General features: G+C 36.7%; 5 protein-coding genes across 7 annotated transcripts; 1 reads left to right on the top strand and 4 right to left on the bottom strand.

Moving 5' to 3' along the window:
* Window positions 1-105: 105 nt before the first annotated feature.
* On the bottom strand, window positions 106-2846 carry LOC103147885 (zinc finger protein OZF-like). The gene is made up of 2 exons (XM_007566442.2): window positions 2545-2846; window positions 106-1552 (listed from the first exon to the last, which is right to left on the bottom strand). Exons 1-2 carry the CDS (start codon window positions 2711-2713, stop codon window positions 228-230), a joined length of 1494 nt encoding a protein of 497 aa, XP_007566504.1. The 5' UTR covers window positions 2714-2846; the 3' UTR covers window positions 106-227.
* Window positions 2847-3382: 536 nt separating this feature from the next.
* LOC103147882 (oocyte zinc finger protein XlCOF6.1-like) lies at window positions 3383-8079 on the bottom strand. The gene is made up of 2 exons (XM_007566436.2): window positions 7779-8079; window positions 3383-6229 (listed from the first exon to the last, which is right to left on the bottom strand). Exons 1-2 carry the CDS (start codon window positions 7936-7938, stop codon window positions 5130-5132), a joined length of 1260 nt encoding a protein of 419 aa, XP_007566498.1. The 5' UTR covers window positions 7939-8079; the 3' UTR covers window positions 3383-5129.
* Window positions 8080-8869: 790 nt separating this feature from the next.
* LOC103147883 (gastrula zinc finger protein XlCGF57.1-like) lies at window positions 8870-21347 on the bottom strand. 2 transcript variants are annotated; one of them, XM_007566437.2, is made up of 3 exons: window positions 21336-21347; window positions 11533-11784; window positions 8870-10886 (listed from the first exon to the last, which is right to left on the bottom strand). In XM_007566437.2, exons 2-3 carry the CDS (start codon window positions 11687-11689, stop codon window positions 9172-9174), a joined length of 1872 nt encoding a protein of 623 aa, XP_007566499.1. In that variant the 5' UTR covers window positions 11690-11784; window positions 21336-21347; the 3' UTR covers window positions 8870-9171. The 2 variants fall into 2 exon arrangements, with proteins under 2 accessions (XP_007566499.1, XP_016534350.1); XM_016678864.1 differs by having other exon boundaries at window positions 8870-10871.
* Window positions 12169-17945, bottom strand: LOC103147884 (gastrula zinc finger protein xFG20-1-like). Of its 2 annotated transcripts, XM_007566439.2 has the most exons (3): window positions 17761-17945; window positions 15755-15864; window positions 12169-15682 (listed from the first exon to the last, which is right to left on the bottom strand). In XM_007566439.2, exons 1-3 carry the CDS (start codon window positions 17822-17824, stop codon window positions 12761-12763), a joined length of 3096 nt encoding a protein of 1031 aa, XP_007566501.1. In that variant the 5' UTR covers window positions 17825-17945; the 3' UTR covers window positions 12169-12760. The 2 variants fall into 2 exon arrangements, with proteins under 2 accessions (XP_007566501.1, XP_007566500.1); XM_007566438.2 differs by having other exon boundaries at window positions 12169-15864.
* On the top strand, window positions 20515-24589 carry LOC103147881 (gastrula zinc finger protein XlCGF57.1-like). Its single transcript, XM_007566435.2, has 2 exons — window positions 20515-20806; window positions 21933-24589. The coding sequence occupies exons 1-2, from the start codon at window positions 20614-20616 to the stop codon at window positions 23456-23458; spliced, it is 1719 nt and encodes a 572-aa protein (XP_007566497.1). The 5' UTR covers window positions 20515-20613; the 3' UTR covers window positions 23459-24589.
* Window positions 24590-25311: the final 722 nt, after the last annotated feature.

Below are 25311 nucleotides of genomic sequence, written 5' to 3'. Positions count from 1 at the left end.
ATATATATATATATATATATATATATATGTATACACACACACACACAAACACTGCATTGGAAATTATTAGGAGAACAGTCTATCCAATCCAAGTCAGTTTTAGACTTTTTCCTAGGAGTCTAGGCTGGGATGGTGAGATGTTTACATAACTTTGCATATGTATGTGAAAAATGGTGTGTTTTATAACAGATCTTTCCAGTACTGGTTGAACGTTTTTTGGAAGACATCTATTCTGTGTGAGTTTTCATGTGTAAATTCAAATTACTTTTTAGGCTAAACGTTTTATTACAAGTGTTGCATGAGAAAGGCTTCTCACCCGTGTGAATCCTCATGTGATCTGTTAAATGAGTTCTTTGAAGGAACCCTTTTCCACAAGTCATACACAAAAAAGGCCTGTCACCTGTGTGAATCCTCAGGTGATCCGTTAAATGAGTCTTTTGAAGGAAACTTTTACCACAGGTCACACAAGAGAAAGGCCTTTCGCCCGTGTGAGTTCGGAGGTGTTTGCTTAAAAGACTTTTGATAGTGAAACTTTTTCCACAGGTCAGACATGGAAAGGGCTTCTCTCCTGTGTGAGTTCTCATGTGACAAGTTAAATTTCCTTTTTGACTGTAGCTTTTTCCACAGGTCACACAGGAGAAAGGCTTTTCACCCGTGTGACTTCTCATGTGTAGTTGTAACTGACTTCTTTGAGTGAAACCCTTTCCACAAATGCTACATGAGAACGGCATCTCACCTGTGTGAATTCTCATGTGATAAATCAAATTACCTTTTTGATTAAAGCCTTTTCCACAGGTCATACATGGGAATGGCTTCTCACCTGTGTGGATTCTGACGTGTATATTCAAACTGCTTTTGAACCTAAATGTTTTCCCACAGGTCAAGCATGAGAAAGGCTTCTCATCTGTGTGAGTTGTGGAGTGATGAGTTAAATGAATTTTTTGAGTAAAACCTTTTCCACAAATTGAACACGAGAAAGGCCTTTCACCGGTGTGAACCCTCACATGGTTGGTCAAAAAACTTTTTTGAGAAAAACATTTTCCACATGTCACACATGAGAAAGGATTTTCCTTTGTGCGATTTCCCATGCTCTGAGACAAAAGACTATTGTGAGGAGTAAATTCGGCACCAATTTCACAAGAACACACATTGTTATTATGTTGGCATCTCTTGTTTTGTATTTGCTCTTCTTCATCTGTCTCTGATTCTGAGTCTTCATCACTGCTTCCTTCCTGATGCTGGATCTCAGTTTCAGAAGGATCCTGAGAGATGACCTGGTTCCACTTTGGTTCTGGTCCAATGTAGTGTTTTTCCTCATTACAAAGAGTCACCATAACGGTCTCAGTCTCCAGCTTCAGCTCAAATCGTGCTTCATCATGACTGATGCAGAGTTCATCCTCTTCCTCTTTAATCTCCAGATGTTCTAGCTCATCCTGTTCTTCTTTGATCTGCAAGGGTTCTGGTTCCTCCTGGTCCAATGTGACGCTCCTCTCCTGGTCCCCAAGCTGCCGGCCAACAAGAACCTCCTCCTTCTCAACATAATGCTGTGAATCTGAAGAAGCAAACAGAAAAAAATAGCTTATTATCCCAGTAAACTAAAAACACTTTTAAAAACCTGCACAATATTTTGGGAATGTTGTGTGCCCATAGTCTGTGGGGCCGAGCTGACAGCGGAGATACAGGTTATGCTTCATTTAATAACTCAGCAGCCAACCGCTGGCAGCTGTATCAACATAACGTCAAACATTCACTGTTTACAACTCAGTGAATGTAAACAGTAGCTCAACTCTCTGGCTATATCAGCCACTTCTCCTGAAATGCAACCAGGTTAGATCAGTGCAATCATAAAGCCTGTTAATGCACAATTACAAATGACCATTACATAATTAAGAACGGAAAACCTACTCAGTTGCACATTCCTTGCATAGTTGCACAATATTTTTCAAGTTATAATCTCATAATTACTGTACAGTATATTCTTAATGTTTGTTTTTGTTTACATTTGATATATTTTAATAGTTTTTATATGTTAGTGTGAACCTACATGCTGTTGTTACACCTGAATTTTATTTTATATTTATGGAGGATTTGGCCCTTTGGTGAGAAGAAAAAAAAAAGAAAGAAAATCTGACAGTCTATAAAAAAAGTTTGAATTCTGAGAAAAATATTCTTAGAATTTTTATTAAATTCATATGAACCAAATGAAACGTGAGACGCCTCTCTTACAGATGTTTATAACCAACAGATCGCAAACACCTGCGCCACAGAGCTCTAACGCCGTAATACACCTTATATAAGCGGCGCTTAATTTCAGCCCAGGGCGACCGTTGGCTTGACCGCAAATGAAAAACGATTTGTAGATTGACTTAAGAAAAGGCAAAACCTGGTAAACAAGAAATGGGTTGGACGAAATGAAACGGATAACACCAGAAAACTTACGTGACTGGGCTGTAATACGTTAACTTCGGAAATTAACTGCAAACCGCATCAAGCATCTGTAAATCCTCTCATCGGGTTAAATTTTGTACTTTTGGTGTTTCATACCTATATGGTGAACGATTATCTGGGGTATCCGGTTGACATCCAGCAGTCTGCGCTCACCATCGATCTCTTCCTCGGACTTTACGATTATTTCCTTAAGTTCCGTAAATGTTTCTTCGACATGAGTTAATTCATCGTCACTAAGCTCTTCCTTACACGTTGGTGAAGACATTGTGATTATAGATAACCATAAATTCAGCTCAGACACCACAACGGGACTCAAAAGGACACCAGACAAAGATAAGCTAACACCGTTAGCATCTCAGTTGGAGGATTCTTCTTCTTCTTTTTCTGCTTCTTCTTCCTCATCTATGGTGAATTATTGCCACCCCATGGATGAATCGTGTATCACAATGGCTTTACAGCATATCTATGCCAAAAGCCATTCTGCCAAAATTATAAATAAATAAATAAATAAATATATAAATAAATATATAAATAAATAATTTCTACACTTATTTAGTTATGTTGAATTTTATGTCATCTTTTGTCAAATTTGGCAGGATAAGTCCTCCTCATTTTAAGGTCAATGTTTTCCTGAAATAAATACACCATAACTTTAAAACTGAAAAACCAATACCTTTCTGTAACAATCCAATATTCATTACCAACTACTGGTCATTCTTTTTATTTTATTGGATAGTTTCAAAACAGCCTGAAATAAATTGTCTGAACTCACACCCACCTGCATTATGCTGATTGGTTTTCATGGGTCTTTCAGTTTACTGCAAACAACATGTTGAAGATGTCATAAAATGCATACAAGCACAGATGATCAAAAGCAACTGTAAACTTATAGAAATATACCATCTCTTATGAACAACCAAATAACACAAAGCAATGATTTTTAGTATTTATTTGTATATTTCATAAATAAAACCCTACAAATACAACTGGTCTCCAGTACAGTGCTGTGATTGTTGTTACATACTGTAAAGCAAAGTTTTTAACGTGTTCCACAACACGTTATCATCAACAACACAAGATGGAAAATGAGACATACTTACAAACCTTTACACATTTACCTCTGGACTCTTCACGACATCACAGCCAGTTTAGTTTGCTGACGTTGCAAAGTGGGAACCAGTGGATTCGCTGAGTCTTGTGCTCAGTGACAAGGCTAACTGTTAGTAGCAGTGCCAACCAATACCTATGTCAATGTGTGCATGTCATTTTAACAATAAGGGAGCATGTCCTAAAATATCACCATAAACCGATGTGCTCACAGTTAACGAGACACAGAGTTGACCATCTTAAAAACTCATATCATGTGATTTACTATGTTTAAGGTTTTTAGTTTTTTGTGTTCAGCACTTAGTGATCTATAAGGTTCTAAACAAAGTTTTATTTACTTATTGATAAACTACCTTTCTCTTCAAAATAGTGTACTAGTCCAAATATGTAAAGATTTTTGTAAACAGAATAAATATTACTGCTTAGTTTGTGAGGCACTCTGGGTTTAAAGCAGATTAAAAGTAGATTTTAATCCACACCGTAGGCCTGAAACAATTATTAGCTTCAGATTATAAGATAATACAACTTTTAACCAAATGAATTAACTATCTGGTTGCTTATAAATCATGGAATAGAACTAATAACATGGAAATAACTAGAAATTTAGGAAAAATGCTGGAACTGGAAGAAATACTTGATAAAATGAACATTTATTTAGAAGATTTCTTTAAAATTTTAGGGTAACGTTAATAAAAGGACTGGTAATTTGCTGAAAGTACTTATCTGGTATTTGTTAGAACCTCTCAAATATTTAATCACATTTCTTGTGGAACAAAAAAATGATCACAAATAAAGTTTATTGTTCCAATTTATGCTGCAAAAACAAATTAAAGTAGTAAGCTAAAGTTTCTGATGTAAAGATCACATATAGTATGTGACCAAAGTTATTATTTATCATAAATAGAAAGCAGATTTATTCATGTTTTCCTTTAAAAACAAAGATTTCATAACAGATTTTAGTTTAAATAAATTTTAATTTTGTTTAAATTGACAAAAAGGTATTTGTTACCAAAACCCAAAATTCTTCATGTGATATCAGATGAATTTCGGTTTCAAATCTCAGCTTAAATTTTTTTTTCTTTTGAACAAACTTCACGGCCCCAATTTTGCTCCGTAGTTGGCGTTCCATTCATGTTAAACTTTAGTAGGAGAGAAGTTTAAGCTGGTGTTTATTTAGATATGCTTGAATTTGTTTAGTATAACCTAAAGTCACTCTAAAGTGAACCTATGTGTGTGTGTGTGTGTGTGTGTGTGTGTGTGTGTGTGTGTGTGTGTGTGTGTGTGTGTGTGTGTGAGCAAACAGTAGTTTTATTTTTTTTACGTACAGCTCTTCGAGTGTATACAACACAAAATTGTCCTGAAGACACTTTCACTAGAGATGTGTTATTAACCATCAATTAACCATCAGTTCAAGTGAACATTGTTGAGACACGGATGCTACAATCTGAAACATTTAAGAAACCAAAAAGCAAAATCAGAAGAAATATGTGAGGGGATGATTTAAAGTTCACAGCTGTATAAAATGCTTCTTAGCTCCTTAAACTGAGACGCTTCCCACAGGTCACACAGGACTCCTATCTTGAGTGAATTCTCACATGTTTTTTTAAACGACTTCTTCGACTGAAGGTTTTTCCACATGTGCTACACGGAAACGGCCTCTCACCTGTGTGAATTCGCATGTGTACTGTCAAATGGCCTTTCTGACTGTAACTTTTTCCACATGTCAGACATGAAAATGGCTTCTCACCTGTGTGAGTTCTCATGTGATCAGTTAGGTGACCTTTGTGGCTGTAACTTTTCCCACAGGTCGCGCATGAGAAAGGTCGGTCGCCCGTGTGACTTCTCATGTGAAGCGTTACTTGACTTCTTTGACTGAAACTTTTACCGCAGGTCACACACGAGAAGGGCTTCTCGCCCGTGTGGATTCTCATGTGCTGCTTCAGATTGCTTTTCAGGTTAAAAGATTTATCACAAGCGCTGCACGGAAAAGGTTTCTCGCCTGTGTGAATTCTCATGTGATCCGTTAACTTGTGTTTGAGAGTGAAACTTTTTCCGCAGGTCAGACACGAGAAGGGCTTTTCGCCTGTGTGGATTCTCAGGTGGTTGTTCACAATACTTTCTCGACTGAAACATTTTCCACAAAACTTGCATGAGAAAGGCTTCTCACCTGTGTGCGTTCTCGTGTGGTAGATCAAGTGAGTCTTTTGAGAGAACAATTTGTCGCACATCGTACATGAATACAGATTTTTATCTTTGTCAGTTTTCTTCTGCTCTTTTTGTTTTAATTTGTCAGAATTGTTACCATACCCTCCGGTTTTCTGACGTCTCTTATTTTGTTTCGGTTCTTCATCGCTGCTTATTTCTGTGTCTTCATCATTGCTTTCTTCCTGATTTCGGTTCTCAGCATCACAGCCGTTCTGAGAGACGAGTTGCTCCCTGATTGGTTCGGGTTCACTGCAGCTTATTTCTTCATCAGTAGGAGATGCAGGAAAGGTTTTCATCTCCTGCTCCTTCACCACAGGCTGTTCTTCATCCTGACTGATGCAGAGCTCATTCTCTTCCTCTTTTATCTGTAGATGTTGTAGCTCACCCTGTTCTTCTTTCATTGTCAGAGGCTCTGGTTCCTCCTGGTCAGAAAAATCCTCCTCCTTCTTAACATCGTGATGTTGCACATCTAGAAAAGCAAACAAACATGAAAAATGACATAAAACTGATTAATAGTTCAACTTATCCCCAAACAACAAACAATTTAATACCAACTAAATTCAGACCTAAAATAATCCAACTTTATGATACTGAGCAACAAAAATCCACAAAAAGGGAAAATCTTCTAAAATAAAAACATGGACCGCATTTTATGTTAAGACTGAATACACCGCTGCTTCTGCATCTGTATCATGTCATCGCTTCACTTTTCTCTTTCTTTAAATCGTCAATTTGTTTTGCTTAAACCTTTACAAGTAAGCATTCTGTTGTTCATTTTGGGAAATGTCGTCCTTTGCCGTTATTCTCACTTCTTATGTTAAAAGTATTTCCCTATTCCAAAACGTTTTCTGAGCCAAACTCCTTCCTCTAACCCTCACCGGATCCACTTTGGTCTGCTTTGTTAATGTAGAGAGCTCCAAATGAAGAGCAAATTCTGCTTTTCACTCAGTGTGCTGCTGCAGAGGCAGGTGTGGAGATGGAAATAGATGTTGTGATTTAAACACGGCAGAAAAACGATAGCAAAATGCACCTTTCATCTGCAAATGTTGCTAAAATGCACAACATTTCAGACAAAATTCTACTCTTTTTAAGATCTTTTTTAGACAACAAAAATGATGTATATACACTAAAATGCGAGAATTAAAAAAGAGATAATTTTTAAAGCACTCACCAAAATCAATAGTTAAACTGGACAGGTTTGGATGAACCAGAATTCCACAAATCTCTCTTCCAATCGTAAAAGAGTTAACTAAGCTTTTCCAAACTTAAAACTTTATACTTAAGGTATAATACAAGCAATGTGACAAGTTTACTTTGTAGTACCTAAAAAGGTAATATATTAAAACGACCATTTTAAAGAAGTTTCTGATAGCAGGAAAGTAAAAAAAAAAAGTTGTCTGAATTCGTCCTCTTTAAACAGATTTAGAGAAGACTGAAATATTTACATATTGTAGAAAATATATTCTTTAATATGTAGATACTTATAAAAATATGTTTTATGTTTATGTTAGTTTCCCTCTATGCCAATTTATGTCCCTAATTTCTAGATGTGTATTTCATTGAAATATGTTTGCAAATAAGCATAAAAAGCTCAAGTATCTCTCCTAATTCAATTGTTTTTCTGAGGATTTTGCATTATTCGCCAACATGTATTTTATTGCCTTCTGGAGTCACAAAACCTGAAGGTCACAGATGCAACAACAGCAGTGCTGGTACCGTAATGCACCGTGTATAGGCGCAGCTAATTTACAGAAACAAACAATCGGGTAACTTGGCCGCTCTCTAGCTCCCCTCTTTCAAAAACTCCCGTGGAAAGGCCCTCCTTACAGTACCGAATAATTATACTATAAAAAGAAACACAGAAAATTTTAAATACTTCAGCCTTGAGTCCGTATAACCTCAGCTTATTTAATTGGATGTTTTCTATAGCTTTAAAATGACATTTAAACGGCATCAAACAACATTCAGACACATTATCTCATTGGTAAAATGACATTACCACACCTGGACCTTCATACCTGTACGTTTTACGGTTAGTTGGGTTTTTTCGCTGAAATCCAAGCTGTCCTCGATCTCTTCCTCGGATTTTACAATGATTTCTTTAATGTCTGTTAATGTTTCTTCAGCAGGAGGTGAAAGCTCGTTGGTGAACTCTCTCTGAGATGAAAACGAAGACATTGTTTCTCCAGGTAGTCATTTACTCAGCTCAAACAAAATGTAAACAAAACTGGCTAGCAGCTCCGTTAGCTTCCATTGTATTATTGCGAGGCGCACAGGAAGTATGTCATTCTCCGATAGCTGAAATCCAATAGCCCGCATTACTGCCATCTGCTGGATAAAATCGATATTACATGTTTTCCAAAAGACCCCAGAAATATGCAGAGGTGGTAATAACTACATTCACCTGCATGACTTTTTGGAAAAAAATAAGATCAAGAATACACAGTAAACACCATAAACCTTGTTCTAACATGTATACACTACCTACTGTACATATTAGTCTTATATTTCTTTTGTATTGACAGGTTTTGATTTGATAAAGAATTCCTTATACCTGAATCTTGTTTTGTAATTATGTCATTTCTTTAAATAGACTTTTAATTGTCAGATACCAGAATTTATTTTAGGAAAATATTAAAATAAATATTTATCAAATGTTAGGCACATAGGTACATTTTTATCAAATACTTAAAAAAAAAATTGCTTCAGTTTGGGCAACACTTTATTTTTATTAGCACATTATTCACAGACAATAAACAGACTCGTATCCGGTCCAGTCACTCTTATGAGGAAGGTTCAGGAATCCGAATAATCTCTTCAAGCAGCGTCATGTGATGCTGCATCTTGACCCAGTTCTCACTTATTGTGCTTTGTCTGACTTTATAGTCATACCAGACGTCCTTCAATGGTGTAACGTGTACCTGGTTTGGACATAATTAGTACATTATGTCTTGATATTTGCACCAAGCAAGACAAGAACCTTTTAAATATCGATTTTTCATACATATTATTTTAATTTTTCTACATTAGAGCTAATGTATGATCTTGTACTTGTGAATGTGGCAAAATGGATTTGTTTCTGCTTTCTAAATCTAATGGCAGGCAGCTGTGGCCCCTAACCTCCAAAAATAATGGGGGTCCATTTTATTTGCTTTCTGAAGAGGAATAGAAACAGAGACAAAATACATGTAGAAAATTGCATGTTTTGCTCTAAAAAACAAATTTAATTTATTAAAAACTGCAAGCATGACACATTATTAGAGACATTACTTGTTTAAAAAAGTTTAGACAAACATTTCTGAAGGCATTTTTGCAATAGTTGTTTTTAAATGTGAAGCTATTTTACTTTTTGCTTACTTCAGTTTCTAAAAAAGTGCCCAAGCTAATTGATGCTTCAAAGCATTCGCCAAATTACATCTTCTCATCTGTATGGGTTCGCATGTGACAAATCAAATGGGCCCTTTGCCTGAAAGTATTTCCACAGGACGTACATGAGAAAGGCTTCTCGCCAGTGTGGGTTCTCATGTGAACTGTTAAAAAACTTTTCCGAGTGAAACATTTTTCACAGGTAGAACACGTGAAAGGCTTCTCACCAGTGTGAACCCTTAGGTGAACTGTTAAAAAACTTTTGCGAGTAAACTGTTTTCCACACGTGTTACACAAGAAAGGCTTCTCGCCTGTGTGGCTTCTCAAATGAGATTTGAATATATCTTTTTTACTGAAACTTTTTCCACAAGTACTACATGAAAATGGTTTCTCAAGCGAGTGTATTCTCATGTGATACGTTAAGCTACTTTTTTGAATATAACTTTTCCCACAGCTTTTACATGTGAAAGGTTTCTCACCTGTGTGAGTCCTTAGGTGAGTATTAAAACTCTTTTTTTGGCTGAATGATTTCCCACAGGTGATGCATGAAAAAGGCATCTCACCTGTGTGAATTTTCAGATGAGTTGTAAAGTTTTCCATCTTACAGAATTTTTTTCCACAAGTGACACAGTGGAACGACTTTTCACATGAGTGATTTTTTGTGTGATATATTAAATTGCCTTTCAAACTAAAACTCTTTCCGCAATTTATGCATGAAAAAGGTTTCTCACCTGTGTGACTTCTCATATGATAAGTTAAACTACTCTTTTGACCAAAACATTTTCCACAAGCAATACACGAAAACGGCTTCTCGCCTGTGTGGCTTCTGTTGTGATAAGTTAATTGACCCTTCTGGCTAAAATTCTTTCCACAGATCACACAGGAGAAAGGCTTCTCATCTGCATGAATTCTCATGTGAATCGTTAAATGGCTCTTTTGACTGAAGCTTTTTCCACAAATGCTACACGCAAAGGGTTTCTCGCCTGTGTGAGTTCTCATGTGATCAGTTAAATGACCCTTTTGCCTGTAACATTTTCCACAGGTTGTACATGAAAAGGGCTTCTCACCTGTGTGAGTTCTCAGATGTCTAATAAACGTGCTGTTATGAAAAAATGTTTCATTACACGTTTTACAAGAATACCTGCTGTTACCTAAAGATATATTTTTAAGGCTTTTTCTTTTTGCATTGTCAACATTGTTTCTGTGCTCTCTGGTTTTCTGAAGTCTTTTATTTTGTTTTGGTAATCCTGCTCTTGTTGATTCTGAATCCTCTGGATTTCTTCCTTCTTGGTTCTGGTTCTCAGCTTCAGGAAGATCACAGGAGTTGAGTTGGTTCCTGTTTGGTTCTGGTTCACTGCAGTATTTTTCCTCGTTAGTCAGCGTTAAGGTGTCAGTCTGCTCTTTCAGCAGGAGCTGTTCTCCATCTTGTCCCACAAAGGCAAGATGAAGTTCTTTCTCTTCCTCTTTTATCTGCACACACAGTATTTCCTCCTCGTCCTCTTTTAATTGCATATGTTGTATTTCCTCCTGCTCTTTTTTAATCAGAAAGTGTTCTAGATCGTCCTGGTCTTCTTTTATTTGAAGATCTTCTGGTTGTCCTTGCTCCTCTTTTATCTGGAGATGTGCTAGTTCCTTACACTCCTCTTTTATTTGTGGACGTTCCAGTTCCTTCTGGCCTAAACCTGAGGTCGACTTCTGGATAAACTGCTGATGGTCATTAAAAACCTTCTCCCCCTGAAAATTGTAATGTTGAGGCAGGTCTTGAGAAAGAGAAAGAAAAGCCAAAGATAAGCTTAAAAAAGTAAGTAACATACAACAAAAGTCACATTAATTCATTAGCGCATCTGAAGATTATTTTCTCAGTTTTATTTCGTCCATACGTCTGCAACCTGGCTCTTACTAACGTTAGCTAAAAACGATAACTTCAGTAGTTATATCATCAAATTTCCACAACAAAATGACATTAAACTACTAGCAATGTTTACTTTGATTTATTTTTCTTATTATTAGATGTAAAACTTTGTGAAAACATCAACATCCCATATAAGTGTAAAATATTTCTCTTCAGGTTTGAGCTGTCAGACTGATGAACTTTTCAAGCTGGATACCGTAATTGCACAATTTTATCCCAAAATCCCCCAAAGAAGATTTTAAACAAATATAGAAAAAAGTTCATTGTTGTAGTTTCTTAAAATTTAAATGATCTGTCCATATATTGTAATTTTCCAGCTAAGCCCCTTCTATAACAAAGTTCCTACAAACAGAAACTCGGTGGAATAGCCCTTTAATCCAGCTCGATATCAGTCGTAAAACACTGTGTAGAAGCGCAACAGATACGGAAACACTATCAGCTTGACACAACAATAATCTCCTTAGTAAAACGTTATTATCGCTGGTGTTTCATGCCTGTTTGTTGTGCGGTGATCCGAAGAGTCCGGGTTAAATCCAGCAGTCCACTCTGACCATCCATCTCTTCTTCGGACTTGACGATGATTTCTTCAAACTCTGAAGACATTTCTTCAGCAGGATTTAGCTGCTCGTTCTGAAGCTGAACTGAAGTCATTTTTACTACAGTCACATATTGAGCTCACAAACCTTTCTCGTTTTCACGTTCCCGAGAGCTGAAGGAACGCTAACGCTGCTCATGTTGTTTTGGATCTTCCGTGTGTCACACTAACGCGCTACGGAAGAAACCGTAACGTAATTTAGTTCCGCTTTGAATTTTGACTGCACTTGTAAAGGATCCGTCTAATTTTGGCTAAAAAATATAAACTTAAACGACAAAGACGAGTCGAAACGGCTTTTTATGGATTGTGTAGTGAACCGCACATTCACTTCATGTATTACACGATGTTATGAGAGTTTTGCATCAGACAAACACTGCACTGTTAAAACTCCACAGAAAAATAAAATTACTTGACTCTTTTCTAAAAGTGCATGGTCCCCATACTATCAACAATATAACCCAAAATATCACGTAGTCACAAAAATTGCTAATATATTAACACTTTCCACTTTCTAAATAAGAGACAATTCAGTTTAATCCAAATCAGTTTATTTACATTTGCATCAATTTACAACAAATCAAGACACTTTAGAGAAAAGTCATTTCAATTCAATCACACACGTTCAAATGAATCCTCGTTATCAAACAACGTATCAAGTTCACTTAATTATTCAAATAAGATTAGAAAGTTTTCTATTTCAAAGGAATCCCAGCAGATTACATTGCAGTATTCAGTCGACTTTCCGGTAATCTCTCACACCTAGCATGCATGTGGCAACAGTGGAGACATAAAGAAACCTCCAGCAGAACCACAACGTGGGTATCTGACACAACCGACTGGAAGGTTGAAAACACAAAGCAGATAACAAAATTCTTGTCCACAATTTCATACACCTTTATTCTTCAGCTAAGATGTACTGCCTACTTATATTTCAGTTTTTAATCCTTTAGAATAGGAAGTTTCTAGAAAATATTACATTCTTCTCATTGGAAGTAAAATATATACTAAAGTCGCTACTTAAAAAATAAAAAAAAGAGGTTATGAACTTAACTGTGATTATTATTCAGTTATTCCAGCTTCTAAGTTGTGAGTTAATCAACACCCCAATGCTTGAAAATATTACATGGTTACACTTTATCGTGGTGGGTTTGCAGGTGATAGTTCAACGAATACCTTCTTGCAAAAGCATTTCCACAGACCAGGCATGCAAAAGGCTTCTCGCCATTATGATCTCTAATGTGACAAGTTAATTTATGTTTTTGTCTGAAACTCTTTCCACAGATCGTACAGGTGAAAGGCTTCTCACCTGTGTGAACTCTTATGTGAAGTTTTAGAGCCATTTTTACACTGAAACCTTTTCCACACGTCGTACAAGAGAAAGGCCTTTCACCCGTGTGAGACCTCATGTGACGTGTGACCTCCGATCTTTTGTTGAACGTTTTTTCACAGGACACACAAGGGAAACGTCTCTTAGACGTGTTAGTTGGCACGTGGCTTTGACCAGAAGTCTGACATGTGCGACTTCTTATGTGAAAATTTAGACTACTTTTCTGAGTGAAATGTTTTCCACAGGACACACATGGGAAAGGCTTCTCACCTGTGTGAGTTCTCATGTGAATATTTAAAGAATATTGCAGATTGAAACCTCTTCCACAGATTGAACACGGGAAACGTTTCTCAGCAATATGACTTTTCATGTGACGATTTAATGTAGCTCTTTGAGAAAAAGTGTTTCCACAAGCATTACACAAGTAAGGTTTCTCACCTGTGTGGAATCTGACATGACAGGTTAAAGCATTTTTCTGGATGAAAGTCTTCCCACATATGTTGCACGTGTGTGGCGTTCGAGGTGCGTGGGTTTTCACGTGTTTATTTAAAGTACTTTTATAAGCAAACGTTTTTCCACAGGTATCGCACGAGAAAGGCCTTTCATCTGTGTGAGAGCTCATGTGACAAGCTAATTTACTTATTTTACTGAAGACTTTTTGACAAGTCTTACACGAGAAAGGTTTCTCTACTCTGTGAATTCTTGTGTGTTTAGTCAATAATTTTTTTTCAGAGAAAGATTCATCACAAATTACACAAGAATACACATTGTCTGTGTGAATTTCCTCGCTATTTTTTAACACTAAAGTTGTAGAATTTTCATTAAGCTGTTTGATTTTCTCTTCATTTCCGCTTGATTCTTCGTCTTCAGGATTGCTTTCTTCCCGATCTTGGTTCTCAGTTTCAGTCATGATCTGGGAGACTACAATGTTGCTTTTTGGTTCTGGATCACTGTGATCTTTTTCCTCAAATGCAGGAGTCTCTATTAAGGCCTCAGTCGCTGTCTTCAAGTTAAGCTTCTCTTCATCTCGACTGGTCCCATCAGTTAAGGTAAGTTCTTGTTCTTCCTCTGTAATCTGCAGAGATTCTGGTTCCTGCTGGGCTAAACTGGAGCTCCTCTCCTGGTAAATTGCCTGTTGGTTCATAAATACTCCCCCTCCCGGGAAATGTTTCTCAGCAACATGACTTTTCATGTGACGATGTAAAGTAGCTTTTTGAGAAAAAGTGTTTCCACAAGCATTACACAAGTAAGGTTTCTCACCTGTGTGGAATCTGACATGACAGGTTAAAGCATTTTTCTGGATGAAAGTCTTCCCACATATGTTACACGTGTGTGGCGTCCGAGGTGCGTGGGTTTTCACGTGTTTATTTAAAGTACTTTTATAAGCAAACGTTTTTCCACAGGTATCGCACGAGAAAGGCCTTTCATCTGTGTGAGAGCGCATGTGACAAGCTAATTTACTTATTTTACTGAAGACTTTTTGACAAGTCTTACATGAGAAAGGCTTCTCTACTCTGTGAATTCTTGTGTGCTTAGTCAATAATTTTTTTTCAGAGTAAGACTCATCACAAATTACACAAGAATACACATTGTTGTCTGTGTGAATTTCCTCGCTATTTTTTAGCACTAAAGTTGTAGAATTTTCATTAAGCTGTTTGATTTTCTCTTCATTTCCGCTTGATTCTTCGTCTTCAGGATTGCTTTCTTCCCGATCTTGGTTCTCAGTTTCAGTCATGATCTGGGAGACTACAATGTTGCTTTTTGGTTCTGGATCACTGTGATCTTTTTCCTCAAATGCAGGAGTCTCTATTAAGGCCTCAGTCGCTGTCTTCAAGTTAAGCTTCTCTTCATCTCGACTGGTCCCATCAGTTAAGGTAAGTTCTTGTTCTTCCTCTGTAATCTGCAGAGATTCTGGTTCCTGCTGGGCTAAACTGGAGCTCCTCTCCTGGTAAATTGCCTGTTGGTTCATAAATACTCCCCCTCCCGGGAAATGTTTCTCAGCAACATGACTTTTCATGTGACGATGTAAAGTAGCTTTTTGAGAAAAAGTGTTTCCACAAGCATTACACAAGTAAGGTTTCTCACCTGTGTGGAATCTGACATGACAGGTTAAAGCATTTTTCTGGATGAAAGTCTTCCCACATATGTTGCACATGTGTGGCGTTCGAGGTGCGTGGGTTTTCACGTGTTTATTTAAAGTACTTTTATAAGCAAACGTTTTTCCACAGGTATCGCACGAGAAAGGCCTTTCATCTGTGTGAGAGCGCATGTGACAAGCTAATTTACTTATTTTACTGAAGACTTTTTGACAAGTCTTACACGAGAAAGGTTTCTCTACTCTGTGAATTCTTGTGTGTTTAGTCAATAATTTTTTTTCAGAGAAAGATTCATCACAAATTACACAAGAATACACATTGTCTGTGTGAATTTCCTCGCTATTTTTTAACACTAAAGTTGTAGAATTTTCATTAAGCTGTTTGATTTTCTCTTCATTTCCGCTTGATTCTTCGTCTTCAGGATTGCTTTCTTCCCGATCTTGGTTCTCAGTTTCAGTCATGATCTGGGAGACTACAATGTTGCTTTTTGGTTCTGGATCACTGTGATCTTTTTCCTCAAATGCAGGAGTCTCTATTAAGGCCTCAGTCGCTGTCTTCAAGTTAAGCTTCTCTTCATCTCGACTGGTCCCATCAGTTAAGGTAAGTTCTTGTTCTTCCTCTTTAATCTGTTCATTTTTAAGTTCCTTATGCTTCTCTTGTATTTGAGGATTCTCCATTTCCACTTCTTCCTCTTTAATCTGCAGAGGTTCTGGTTCCTGCTGTGCTAAACTGGAGCTCCTCTCCTGGTAAACTGGCTGCTGGTTCATAAACACTCCCGCTCCCTGACAGATGTAATACAGGGGAAGATCTGGACAGAAACAAAGACACAAAACAAGTTTTTAAATGAGTAAAAGAAAGTACATATTGTAATCAAAGGAAATGTATGAGTTACACACATTTTATGTCAAAATGTTCAATTTATCCAGATTCAAATTTCAAGAATTTGGAAGGGTCTGAAGCACAAGCTCCAGATTTGATGTGTTTTGATTTCAGCATCTTCATTTGGCCTGTAAATAAGGCCATGAACAGTTGTCACAGGTTAACTTATCGCTGGGGTCTGCAACTTGTTGCTCTTAGGACCTTCAGAATGTTTTCTTAATAACTTGGGCTAAAATTAAGAACCAATACATTTTTTCAGATAATACCAAATGCATGTTTAAGCCCTTTTCACTCCTTTTAATATTTCAATTAAATTCGCACCAACAAATTTACACTTGTTAGCAGTAATTTATTTTTAGATCCATTTTTGTCACTAAATTTTCCATATATAAATCTATCCTCGTTTTATGGAAGTTGTATCTTTAAGATTGATTTTTTTTTTTTTTTTTAACTACAAATTTTTTGTACAGGACTCAATAGTTGCCTTTTTATCACTGACTAACGCCTGTAAAAACATTTTTAACACAATACACTCAGTTAAATAAATAAACACTGTTGTTAAAAAGTATTAATAAAAATTCTATTAAATAAATACATATCCCCATGAAATAAAACAGTAATTTCCTGGTGTGCAAATACGTTATTTTTCCGTAAAGTCAACGGCATCGACAAGGGCAACTAAGCGGGGTCCTTCAGCTGAACTACATGTGCGGTAGCTCCATAGACATAATATAAGAGTAGAACCCGCATTGGCCGCTCCGGCGCAGGAAATACGGCGGCCATCTTGGAGCGGTATACCCTCCTACTTTGCTCAATCAAAACAGCAGAAGATGCCTCAGCACTGAGGGATATTGTTGCTAGGATCTATGGATTATTGATGTGAGGGCTCCACAGACAACATTTCACAAGTAAGATGGACATATTATTGTGTATACATTGTGATTAGAATATTACTTTACTGTATTTATGTATCTTACTTTTGACAGAGTGAAAGAATATAAATAATAGTCTTTACCACCTGTGTAAACGTTGCTGGTCAATGTTATAACACATAATATAAGTTTTATAATATGTGTTATATTGTTTCATTTCTAATGTAGGCTCTTGTGTCAGATAATCTAAGTCAATGTTAGAGAATAATTAATTTTTATATATTTACAGAATCTCAGTTAGCCTTCATAGCGGGGCTGAACCCGTATTACACCAAGCACTGTAGCTAATATTAGCTGGTATCTCACCGGTGGACATAAATACAGTAAAGTAATATTCCAATCAAAAATATACACAATAATATGTCCATCTTACTTGTGAAATGTTGTCTGTGGAGCCCTCGCATCAATAGTCCATCGATCCGAACAACAATATCCCTCATTGCTGAGGCATCTTCTGCTGTTTTGGTTGAGCAAAGTAGGAGGGACGACCGCTCCAAGATGGCCGCCGTATTTCCTGCGCCGGAGCAGCCAATGCAGGGTCTACTCTTATATTATGTCTATGCGGTAGCTCGCAGCCCTCTGTCAACACTTTTTTTTAAATCAAACTTTATTTAAACAAGGTAAGTACAAACAAGAAAGGCAAATACAACAGTGCAACTCTGTAGAAGGCATAAGAGGCAGATTTCAAAATGGAAATACAAAGATTGCTAAGGAGAAAAATAAGAGGGCCAGAAGAAGAGAAGTCCTCTGTCAACACGAAAACAAATACAAAACATCGGAAGCGCAGCGCGCCAAAGTTTCATCAAGTAACACTTTAAACAACGGTCTTGTCTAAATTTGTTTCTTTTAATTCTTCTATCAGTAAAAATGTTAGCATCGCCGGTGTTTCAAACCTGTTCGAAGCAAGATGATCTGGGGAGTCCAGGTTACGTTCACCAGTCTGGGCTGACCATCCATCTCGTCGTCGGACTTCACGATACTTTTTTTTTAAAAACTGTGAATGTTTCTTAAGCAGGAAATAACTGCTCACTGATCAACTCTCTCTCTCTCTCTCTCTCTCTCTAGGGTTCTTCTTCTTCTTCTTCTTCTTAGTTCTTAGTTCTTAGTTAGTAGCATTACCGCCACTTACTGGTATGGAGTGTGGTTCCTGATGGTTTAAATATTTATCCTCATCTATATATACATATATTCTATCTAAACATACACTCATACATTCACACGTAAAAACACAACTTCCCACACAACTTTGTATATTATCCCTTCACTCACAAACACACTTACTATAATTAAATTCTATGAAATAATTTTGTTTTCTTTAGAAATTGAATAATTATTTGCATATGTTTACTCCCTAAATTTTTCCTCAATATATGTAATAAATTAACCTTGTCCTTAATACTTTCAAACTCTCTCTTCATATATATTCTCTCTTTTTCATAGTTATGGCATTCTAATATAACATGCTCTATGGTTTCATATTTATCACAGTAATCACATTTGCCAGTTTTATGTTTTTGAATTTTAAAAAGTGTATAAGTCTTGTATGTCCAAATCTTAACCTTGCTATTATTCTTTCCTTTCTAGGGTTAAACATAGACATAATATAAGAATAGACCCCGAATTGGCCACTCCGGCACAGGAAATACGGCGGCCATCTTGGAGCGGTATTCCCTCCTGCTTTGTTCAATCAAAACAGCAGAAGATGCCTCAGCACTGAGGGATATTGTTGATCGCATCTATGAATTATTTGTGTGAGGGCTCCACATACAACATTTCACAAGTAAGATTGACATATTATAGTGTATATATTGTGATTAGAATATTACTTTACTGTATTTATGTCCACCGGCGAGACACCAGCTAATATTAGCTACAGTGCTTGGTGTAATACGGGTTCAGCCCCGCTATGAAGGCTAACTGAGATTCCGTAAATCTAAACAAATTAATTATTCTCTAACATTGACTTAGATTATCTGACACAAGAGCCTACATTAGAAATGAAACAACACATAAAACTTATATTATGTGTTATAACATTGACCAGCAAAGTTTACACAAGTGGTAAAGACTATTATTTATATGTAATTCTTTAACTCTGTCAAAAGTAAGATGCATCCCAAATCTTCTGTTTTTGTTTTGAAAGTTTCCTAAAGACACGATGTGAGGAAGAAGAGGGAGAAATCTATAAAGACAGACGGATTCACTGCAGCACGGATGAATCTCACTTCGGATTTTGGACTCGTCGGCTGAAAAACAAACATATATATAAACATGTATATATTATTCAGTATTAATCTTTATTTATTAGTGTTTGTATAGTTATATAGATATGTATTGATATTACTAAATAATGTATTAAATAAATTATGAATGGCTGTATGCTTTGTAATATGCTCTTCATACATCGATATCAGAATATTCTATTCTATTGTTATAGCCACTAAGCATATTTAAATATGATGAACTATGTATTGTTTATAAATGTTGCTTTGATAGATGTTTGAATATGGCTTCCAGTAACAAAAAAGCGTGTTATGATCGATTAAATGCGCTGATACGTCATTGTGCTGCTAAACACATAACGCTGAGTGGAGTGGTGTACCGCTCCAAGATGGCCGCCCTAAATCTCGTCAGCGACAATAGGCGACAGCGGTCCATGAGGCGTCTATCCTTATATTATGTCTATGGGTTGAACCGAAGTTGTTTTCTTCTTCTAGTCTTGTGGCGGTTGGCGAACCACTTAAAGTGCTTTACCGCCACCTACTGGGAGGGAGTGTAAACCAGACGCTGAAGATTTATACAGGGTGGGCCATAAGTTTCCATACATAGGAGAATTTTAAATGTATATTTAATTTATATTTCAGATACCCAAGAAGATGCGGTTGACAAAAGAGGAAAGAAGTGAATTATACTGATGGCTGGATCGGGAAGCAGTCGCATGGTTGCACGAAACTTTAACAGAAAACATGGAATGCTCTCAAAATTTCTCCCCTGATCAGAATGAATCCGGACAGGGGGCCCAAAAAGTTGAAACCAGTGCTTCACCAGTGCCTCTGCAACAGTACTGGTACGCTGATCTTTTGTGGGGACAGTTTGTGTAAACTTTGAGAAAACATCAGTCATTACAAGGACATTTTCTCTGCCGTCTGTAGCAGGTTCTAAAACTGTAAAATCTATTGCCAGAATCTCATTAGGTCTAGATGCTTTAATAGTTCCCACCTGTTACAAGAATACAGGATATGAAAAAGTATTGCAGAGATGTGTACTTCCACAGTAAATACTATGGTACAAAAACAAACAAAAAATTAAACAAAAGACAGACATTATATCAAATTAAAAATATTCAATTACTGATAACATTCATTTGTGTTCACATATGGGAATAGTGGACAAATCATTCAATTTCCTTAATCTAAACTGCAAAAAGGAGTGAAGATGGTGAACATTTGTATTAATTGCCAATCCTCTACTTATGTTAGTATTTTTTTACCATGAAAACCAAACGTGGTATACTTACACCTTAGCAAAAAATTGTTAACGTTACAAAGTGGGGTTTTTTTGTCGTTTCCTCTGTTTTCGCTATTTCTCATCCAGTCCAGCAGGTGGCGGTAAGGCGCCTTGCAGTTGGTCTGCCACGCGCTATGAAGCACAAAGGAGAGGAGCAGAAGAAGAAAAACTAAGAAATGGGATGAGATGGTGAAAGACACGACAGCAACATTTATATTGGAGTCTTTTTGGAGACTCGTATGCTCTTTGATTCAGCTGTAAAAATGTCTTCAGTTCACCCCGAAAGAGAGTTCATGAACGAACAGTTAACTTCCGCTGAAGAAACATTAGCAGAGTTCAAAACAACCATCGTGAAGGCCGAAGAGGAGGTGGATGATCAGCGCAGACTGCTGGGTTTAACCCGAACACCCCAGATTATCTTACACCGAATAGGTACGAAACGCCTGAAGTGCTAACCTGTAATTAAGAAAAGAATGGCTCAATGTAGTTTAAAGTAGTAGCTTCTGAAGCTTTTTAATAATGGAGACCCCACTATTTAGACATATAAACGTGTCGATAAAGGGGAAAGTAATCGTGAAATGAAGAGACCTTATTCGCTGGTTTACTCCTCAGATGGCCAAACGGGGTTTAATGCGGTTCGGTAAAGATGGACGGATGGGCGGTTTCATCCCAAAGGAAGCGACGTTAAAACATTTTGCAGCGAGCTGGACAGCAGACTGCCTGTCCGTTTTAAGCAAAACACGCCGACTTTTATAGCCTTGGCCTTAATCGTTTATGGCGACTGTGGTACAAAGAGCAACACCCTGCTGCAAAAGTATTCAGTGTCTTATCTGATGATTAAAGCCTGTAAATCACGCCACTAGTGCTTATGGGAAATAGAACAAACTTTAGGATATTTTTGGCAGGATACATTGAAATGTTGAACTGGAATTGGGAAGATAACCAGAAATATGTCCTCTACATTTTGTATTTTGTTAAGCATCCGTCACAAATTTTGAGAATTTACTCTTTATGGAAATGTATAACATAAGATACTTTGAACAATACCTTGTTTATTATTGATTGTGTTGTCCCCACACACCAATTTGTGACAGTAGCTCTGAAGAAAAATTAGACAGTCATTGAACGCCTAGCAACCCACTCATTCTATGGTTACTTTACAACAACCTGTTGAGTAACTTGTGCAACAGCAGTTTAAATTTCCACCACTGTTCCTCATAGCTGATTAAAAATAATTAAATAAACAACAGAGTGGCGTGAAAACTGGATAAAAGTTATGGTCATGCCACCAATCTGGCAGCATTTATATATTTGTAACAAAAAAATCAGAATAAATAATGATCAGTATTGACAATTATTGATATCGACTGGTCTGAAACACTTGATCGTTTCAAGTTTTTCAACCACATCGTCCAATCCTACTCACTAACTTTATCCTTGTATAGATAAAGTTAGTTCATCATAAACATAATGTTTACTCAGTTTTTAAGATGATTTTAGGAAAACTTGTCTCAAATTCTATTTTTGATAAAAAGCTTCTGTTTGCTTCCCTGACCAGACTTCCTGCATCCTGACAAAGTGAAGGAGGAGCATCTGTTTAACCAAGAGAACATCTCTAATTTGGACCAGGAGGAACCACTGAGGATAAAGGAAGAGCAAGAGGAGCTGCCATGTCAGCAGATAAAAGAAGAGCTGGGGGATCTGGAACGTCAGGAGTTAAAAGAAGAGCAGGAGAGTCAGGAAATAGAGCAAGTTGTGGTGAAATGGGAGACTGATGTCTTCATGGTGACTCCCAAAGACTCAGAATCAGAAAGAGATGAAGAGCTGCAGCAAAATAATGATGAGAATCATACTATAAAACAAAATCAGCTCATTGAAACTCAAGATAAAAGTTCGTATCCTTGTGGAATTTGTGACGAAACGTTTACTAAAAACAGTTTATTGACAAAACACTTGAAAATTCACACAGATGACGGACTTTTTTCATGTAAGATATGTGGAAAAACTTCCAGTCGAAAATGTCATTTAGATATTCACATGAGAACTCACACAGGTGAGAAGCCATTCTTGTGCAACCTTTGTGGAAAAGGTTTCAGTCAGAAAGGACATTTAACCATTCATACAAGAACTCACACAGGTGAGAGACCTTTCTCTTGCAAGATTTGTGAAAAAGGATTCATTGAAAAAGGTTTGTTGACAGATCACATGAGCGTTCACACAGGTGAGAGGCCTTTCCTGTGCAAGGTTTGCGGGAAAGATTTCCGTCTAAAAGCTGATTTACGTCGCCACACGATGACCCACACAGGTGGGAAGCGTTTCGCTTGTGTGATTTGCTTCAAAACGTTTTGTCGTAAAGGCCGTTTGACTCTTCACATGGAAAGTCACACAGGCGAAGACCCTTTCTCGTGTAAGATTTGTGGAGAAGGTTTCTGTGAAAAAGACTTTTTAGCTGAACACATGAAAATTCACACTGGTGACAGGCCTTTTCCTTGTAAGATTTGTGGGAAAAGCTTTAGCCGGAAAAGTAGTTTAACCGTTCACGTGAGAACTCACGTTGCGGAAAAGCCTTTCTCCTGCGAGATTTGTGGAAAAGGTTTCTGTGCAAAAGCTTTTCTTAATCTTCACATGAGAGTTCACACAGGTGACAGGCCTTTTTCCTGCGTCATCTGTGGAAAAACCTACACTCAAAAAAGTCATTTATCTGTTCACTTGAGAACTCACACAGGTGACAGGCCTTTCTCCTGCACGCTGTGTGGGAAAAGTTTCCAATACAAACTGTCTTTAATGGAACACATGACTATTCACACAGGTGAGCGGCCGTTCTTGTGCAAAGTATGTGGAAAACGTTTCCGTGAAAAATGTCATTTAACTGTCCACATGAGAATTCACACGGGTGAAAAACCTTTCTCATGCAACGTTTGTGATAAACGTTTCTGTAAAAAATGCCATTTAACCGTCCACATGAGAATTCACACAGGGGAGAAACCTTTCTCCTGCAATATTTGTGAAAAACGTTTCTGTAAAAAATGTAATTTAATTCTTCACATGAGAAATCATGTGAGTGAGAATTCGGTCTCTTGCTAGACATGATGACTCACAAAGGTGAGAAACATTTTCGTGTGTAATTTGTGAAAAATGTTTGGGGAAAAAAAGCCAACTGTGAAAATCAACAGTTAAAAAAGTAAATTACATTATTTAAAGAGTCAAGGGGGTTAGGCGCCTTTATTAGAAACAAACAGCAGAAAATATTTCAAAAAACCTTTCTCACAAAACACTCCTGGTAGAGATAACTTCCTCTCAGATCTTCCTTTTGTCATTCGTAAATCATAAATCAAGTGAGCAATATCTGGCACAAGAGCTTAATAGTATCAGAAATTTCTGATACTTTCAGGAACTGTGCTGGTGTCATTTTTCAAAGTTTGACTATTGATAAAATGTTTTTCAAGGGGAAAAAAAACACTAAAATCTGCAGTTCCCCTTCTAATAATGTAACCGTTGAACTTTAATTGACGACTTTCAAGTGTAAAGTTCAGCACCAACTAATATTCAGTGAATTTGGGGTGATGTTCTTAATTCTGCAAAGGTTTAGAGATAATTCTGGCTCTTTTTTGTCTTTAAAACACTTTGTAATTTAACCATTGTTTTAAATTTCTTTAATTCCTGCTGCAGTTGTTTTTCCTGTAGATTTTCATCTTTTTGTGATGGATTAATGTCAAAATTTAGCTTGGAGACATAAAATCTTTAACGTTTTTCCTGCTTTACTAACAGTATTTGAGAAATGAAATTAATCAAGGTATTAAAATGTCTACTTGTGCAGAACTTTATTTAGTCCTGAGGACCCTAAACACTTCCCACGACATTCAGTCATTCATTCATGCACACATTCAGACGCTGTTGATTTAAATTAATGTTAACCATTAACCATAAATCTAAAAATCTGTTTGATAATTACTTGTTTCTTTTGAAGTAATTACTCACAGAGATAACTTACTCTAACCTAATTCTGTGTGTTTATATATGCTAATGAGGATTTAAACAATATGTTTAATGTTTTAAATTGTGTACAATGGATATGAATGTTATTGGTATGGTTTACTAATGCTTCATTTGTTCATTGAGCACAGGATTTTTTTCTGAATTGTATATGAGAACATGCACGGTTAAAGTGAATGAATTAACATAAAATTAAATAAAATTGAGTTTTCAAATAGTTTATATTCCTGATTTTTGTGAATTTGTTTTCCATTTTCATTTGAATAAATGTAAACAACTGTAAATAACCTTAGGTTAAGCTCCTTATTTATGTTCCTTTTTAGCACTAATTGCCTTTATTTTGTTAGTTGACTTCCGGTTTATAAATCTAATGCTTTCATTTTGACGAGAGAACTTCCGCTGCTTATGTTGTGCAGCGGCAGTTGGCAACAGAAGGAACGGAAGAAGTGGCGACATAAAATGTATATTTTATTAGCGGCCCCCTTGATAGAGGCACAAGGTACGTTTATTTTGTAACTTGGATATTTCTAATATTTATTAATTGTCTGCTACAACAACATTCTTTCTAGCCAAAAATGATGTATGCTTTTTCCAAAACACGAGAAGGTGTAAAGGGGGAAAAAAGTTTGCTTTTTATTTACATGAAAAAAAGATATGTTATATGCAGTTATTCATACACTTAACAATAATCAATGGAAAATGTTCTATTGGTTAGTACAGCAACCAATAATGTAGGATATTACAGACTCCCATAGTGGATGTCTCTGCTGCCTGGTATTTTTGTTACTTCGCAAAATTTCAAAGAAATAGAAATTAAATCTAATTTAATTGGTAAAAGTTATGTTTCATTGTGTTGTTACGTTGTTGGTAAAAGTTATGTTTCATCAATGACAAACTACCGTTTCTGGACACTACGTGGCTGAATATTCTATCTTTGAACATTC

Source organism: Poecilia formosa, unplaced genomic scaffold (assembly GCF_000485575.1).
Source record: "Poecilia formosa unplaced genomic scaffold, Poecilia_formosa-5.1.2 Scaffold192, whole genome shotgun sequence".
Lineage (NCBI taxonomy): Eukaryota > Metazoa > Chordata > Actinopteri > Cyprinodontiformes > Poeciliidae > Poecilia > Poecilia formosa.
This window is presented reverse-complemented; position numbering and strand designations above follow the sequence as displayed.

Coding starts and splice junctions, on each gene's coding strand:
- LOC103147885 (XM_007566442.2), bottom strand. CDS start 2,713: ATGTCTTCACCAACGTGTAAGGAAGAGCTTAGTGACGATGAATTAACT. Junction 1,553..2,544: donor GATAATCGTTCACCATATAG/GTATGAAACACC, acceptor TTGCTTCTTCAG/ATTCACAGCATTATGTTGAG.
- LOC103147882 (XM_007566436.2), bottom strand. CDS start 7,938: ATGTCTTCGTTTTCATCTCAGAGAGAGTTCACCAACGAGCTTTCACCT. Junction 6,230..7,778: donor ACTAACCGTAAAACGTACAG/GTATGAAGGTCC, acceptor TTGCTTTTCTAG/ATGTGCAACATCACGATGTT.
- LOC103147883 (XM_007566437.2), bottom strand. CDS start 11,689: ATGACTTCAGTTCAGCTTCAGAACGAGCAGCTAAATCCTGCTGAAGAA. Junction 10,887..11,532: donor GATCACCGCACAACAAACAG/GCATGAAACACC, acceptor CTCTTTCTCAAG/ACCTGCCTCAACATTACAAT.
- LOC103147884 (XM_007566438.2), bottom strand. CDS start 17,824: ATGGATGGTCAGCCCAGACTGGTGAACGTAACCTGGACTCCCCAGATC. Junction 15,865..17,760: donor GATCATCTTGCTTCGAACAG/GTTTGAAACACC, acceptor GTTTCTGTCCAG/ATCTTCCCCTGTATTACATC.
- LOC103147881 (XM_007566435.2), top strand. CDS start 20,614: ATGCTCTTTGATTCAGCTGTAAAAATGTCTTCAGTTCACCCCGAAAGA. Junction 20,807..21,932: donor GATTATCTTACACCGAATAG/GTACGAAACGCC, acceptor TTCCCTGACCAG/ACTTCCTGCATCCTGACAAA.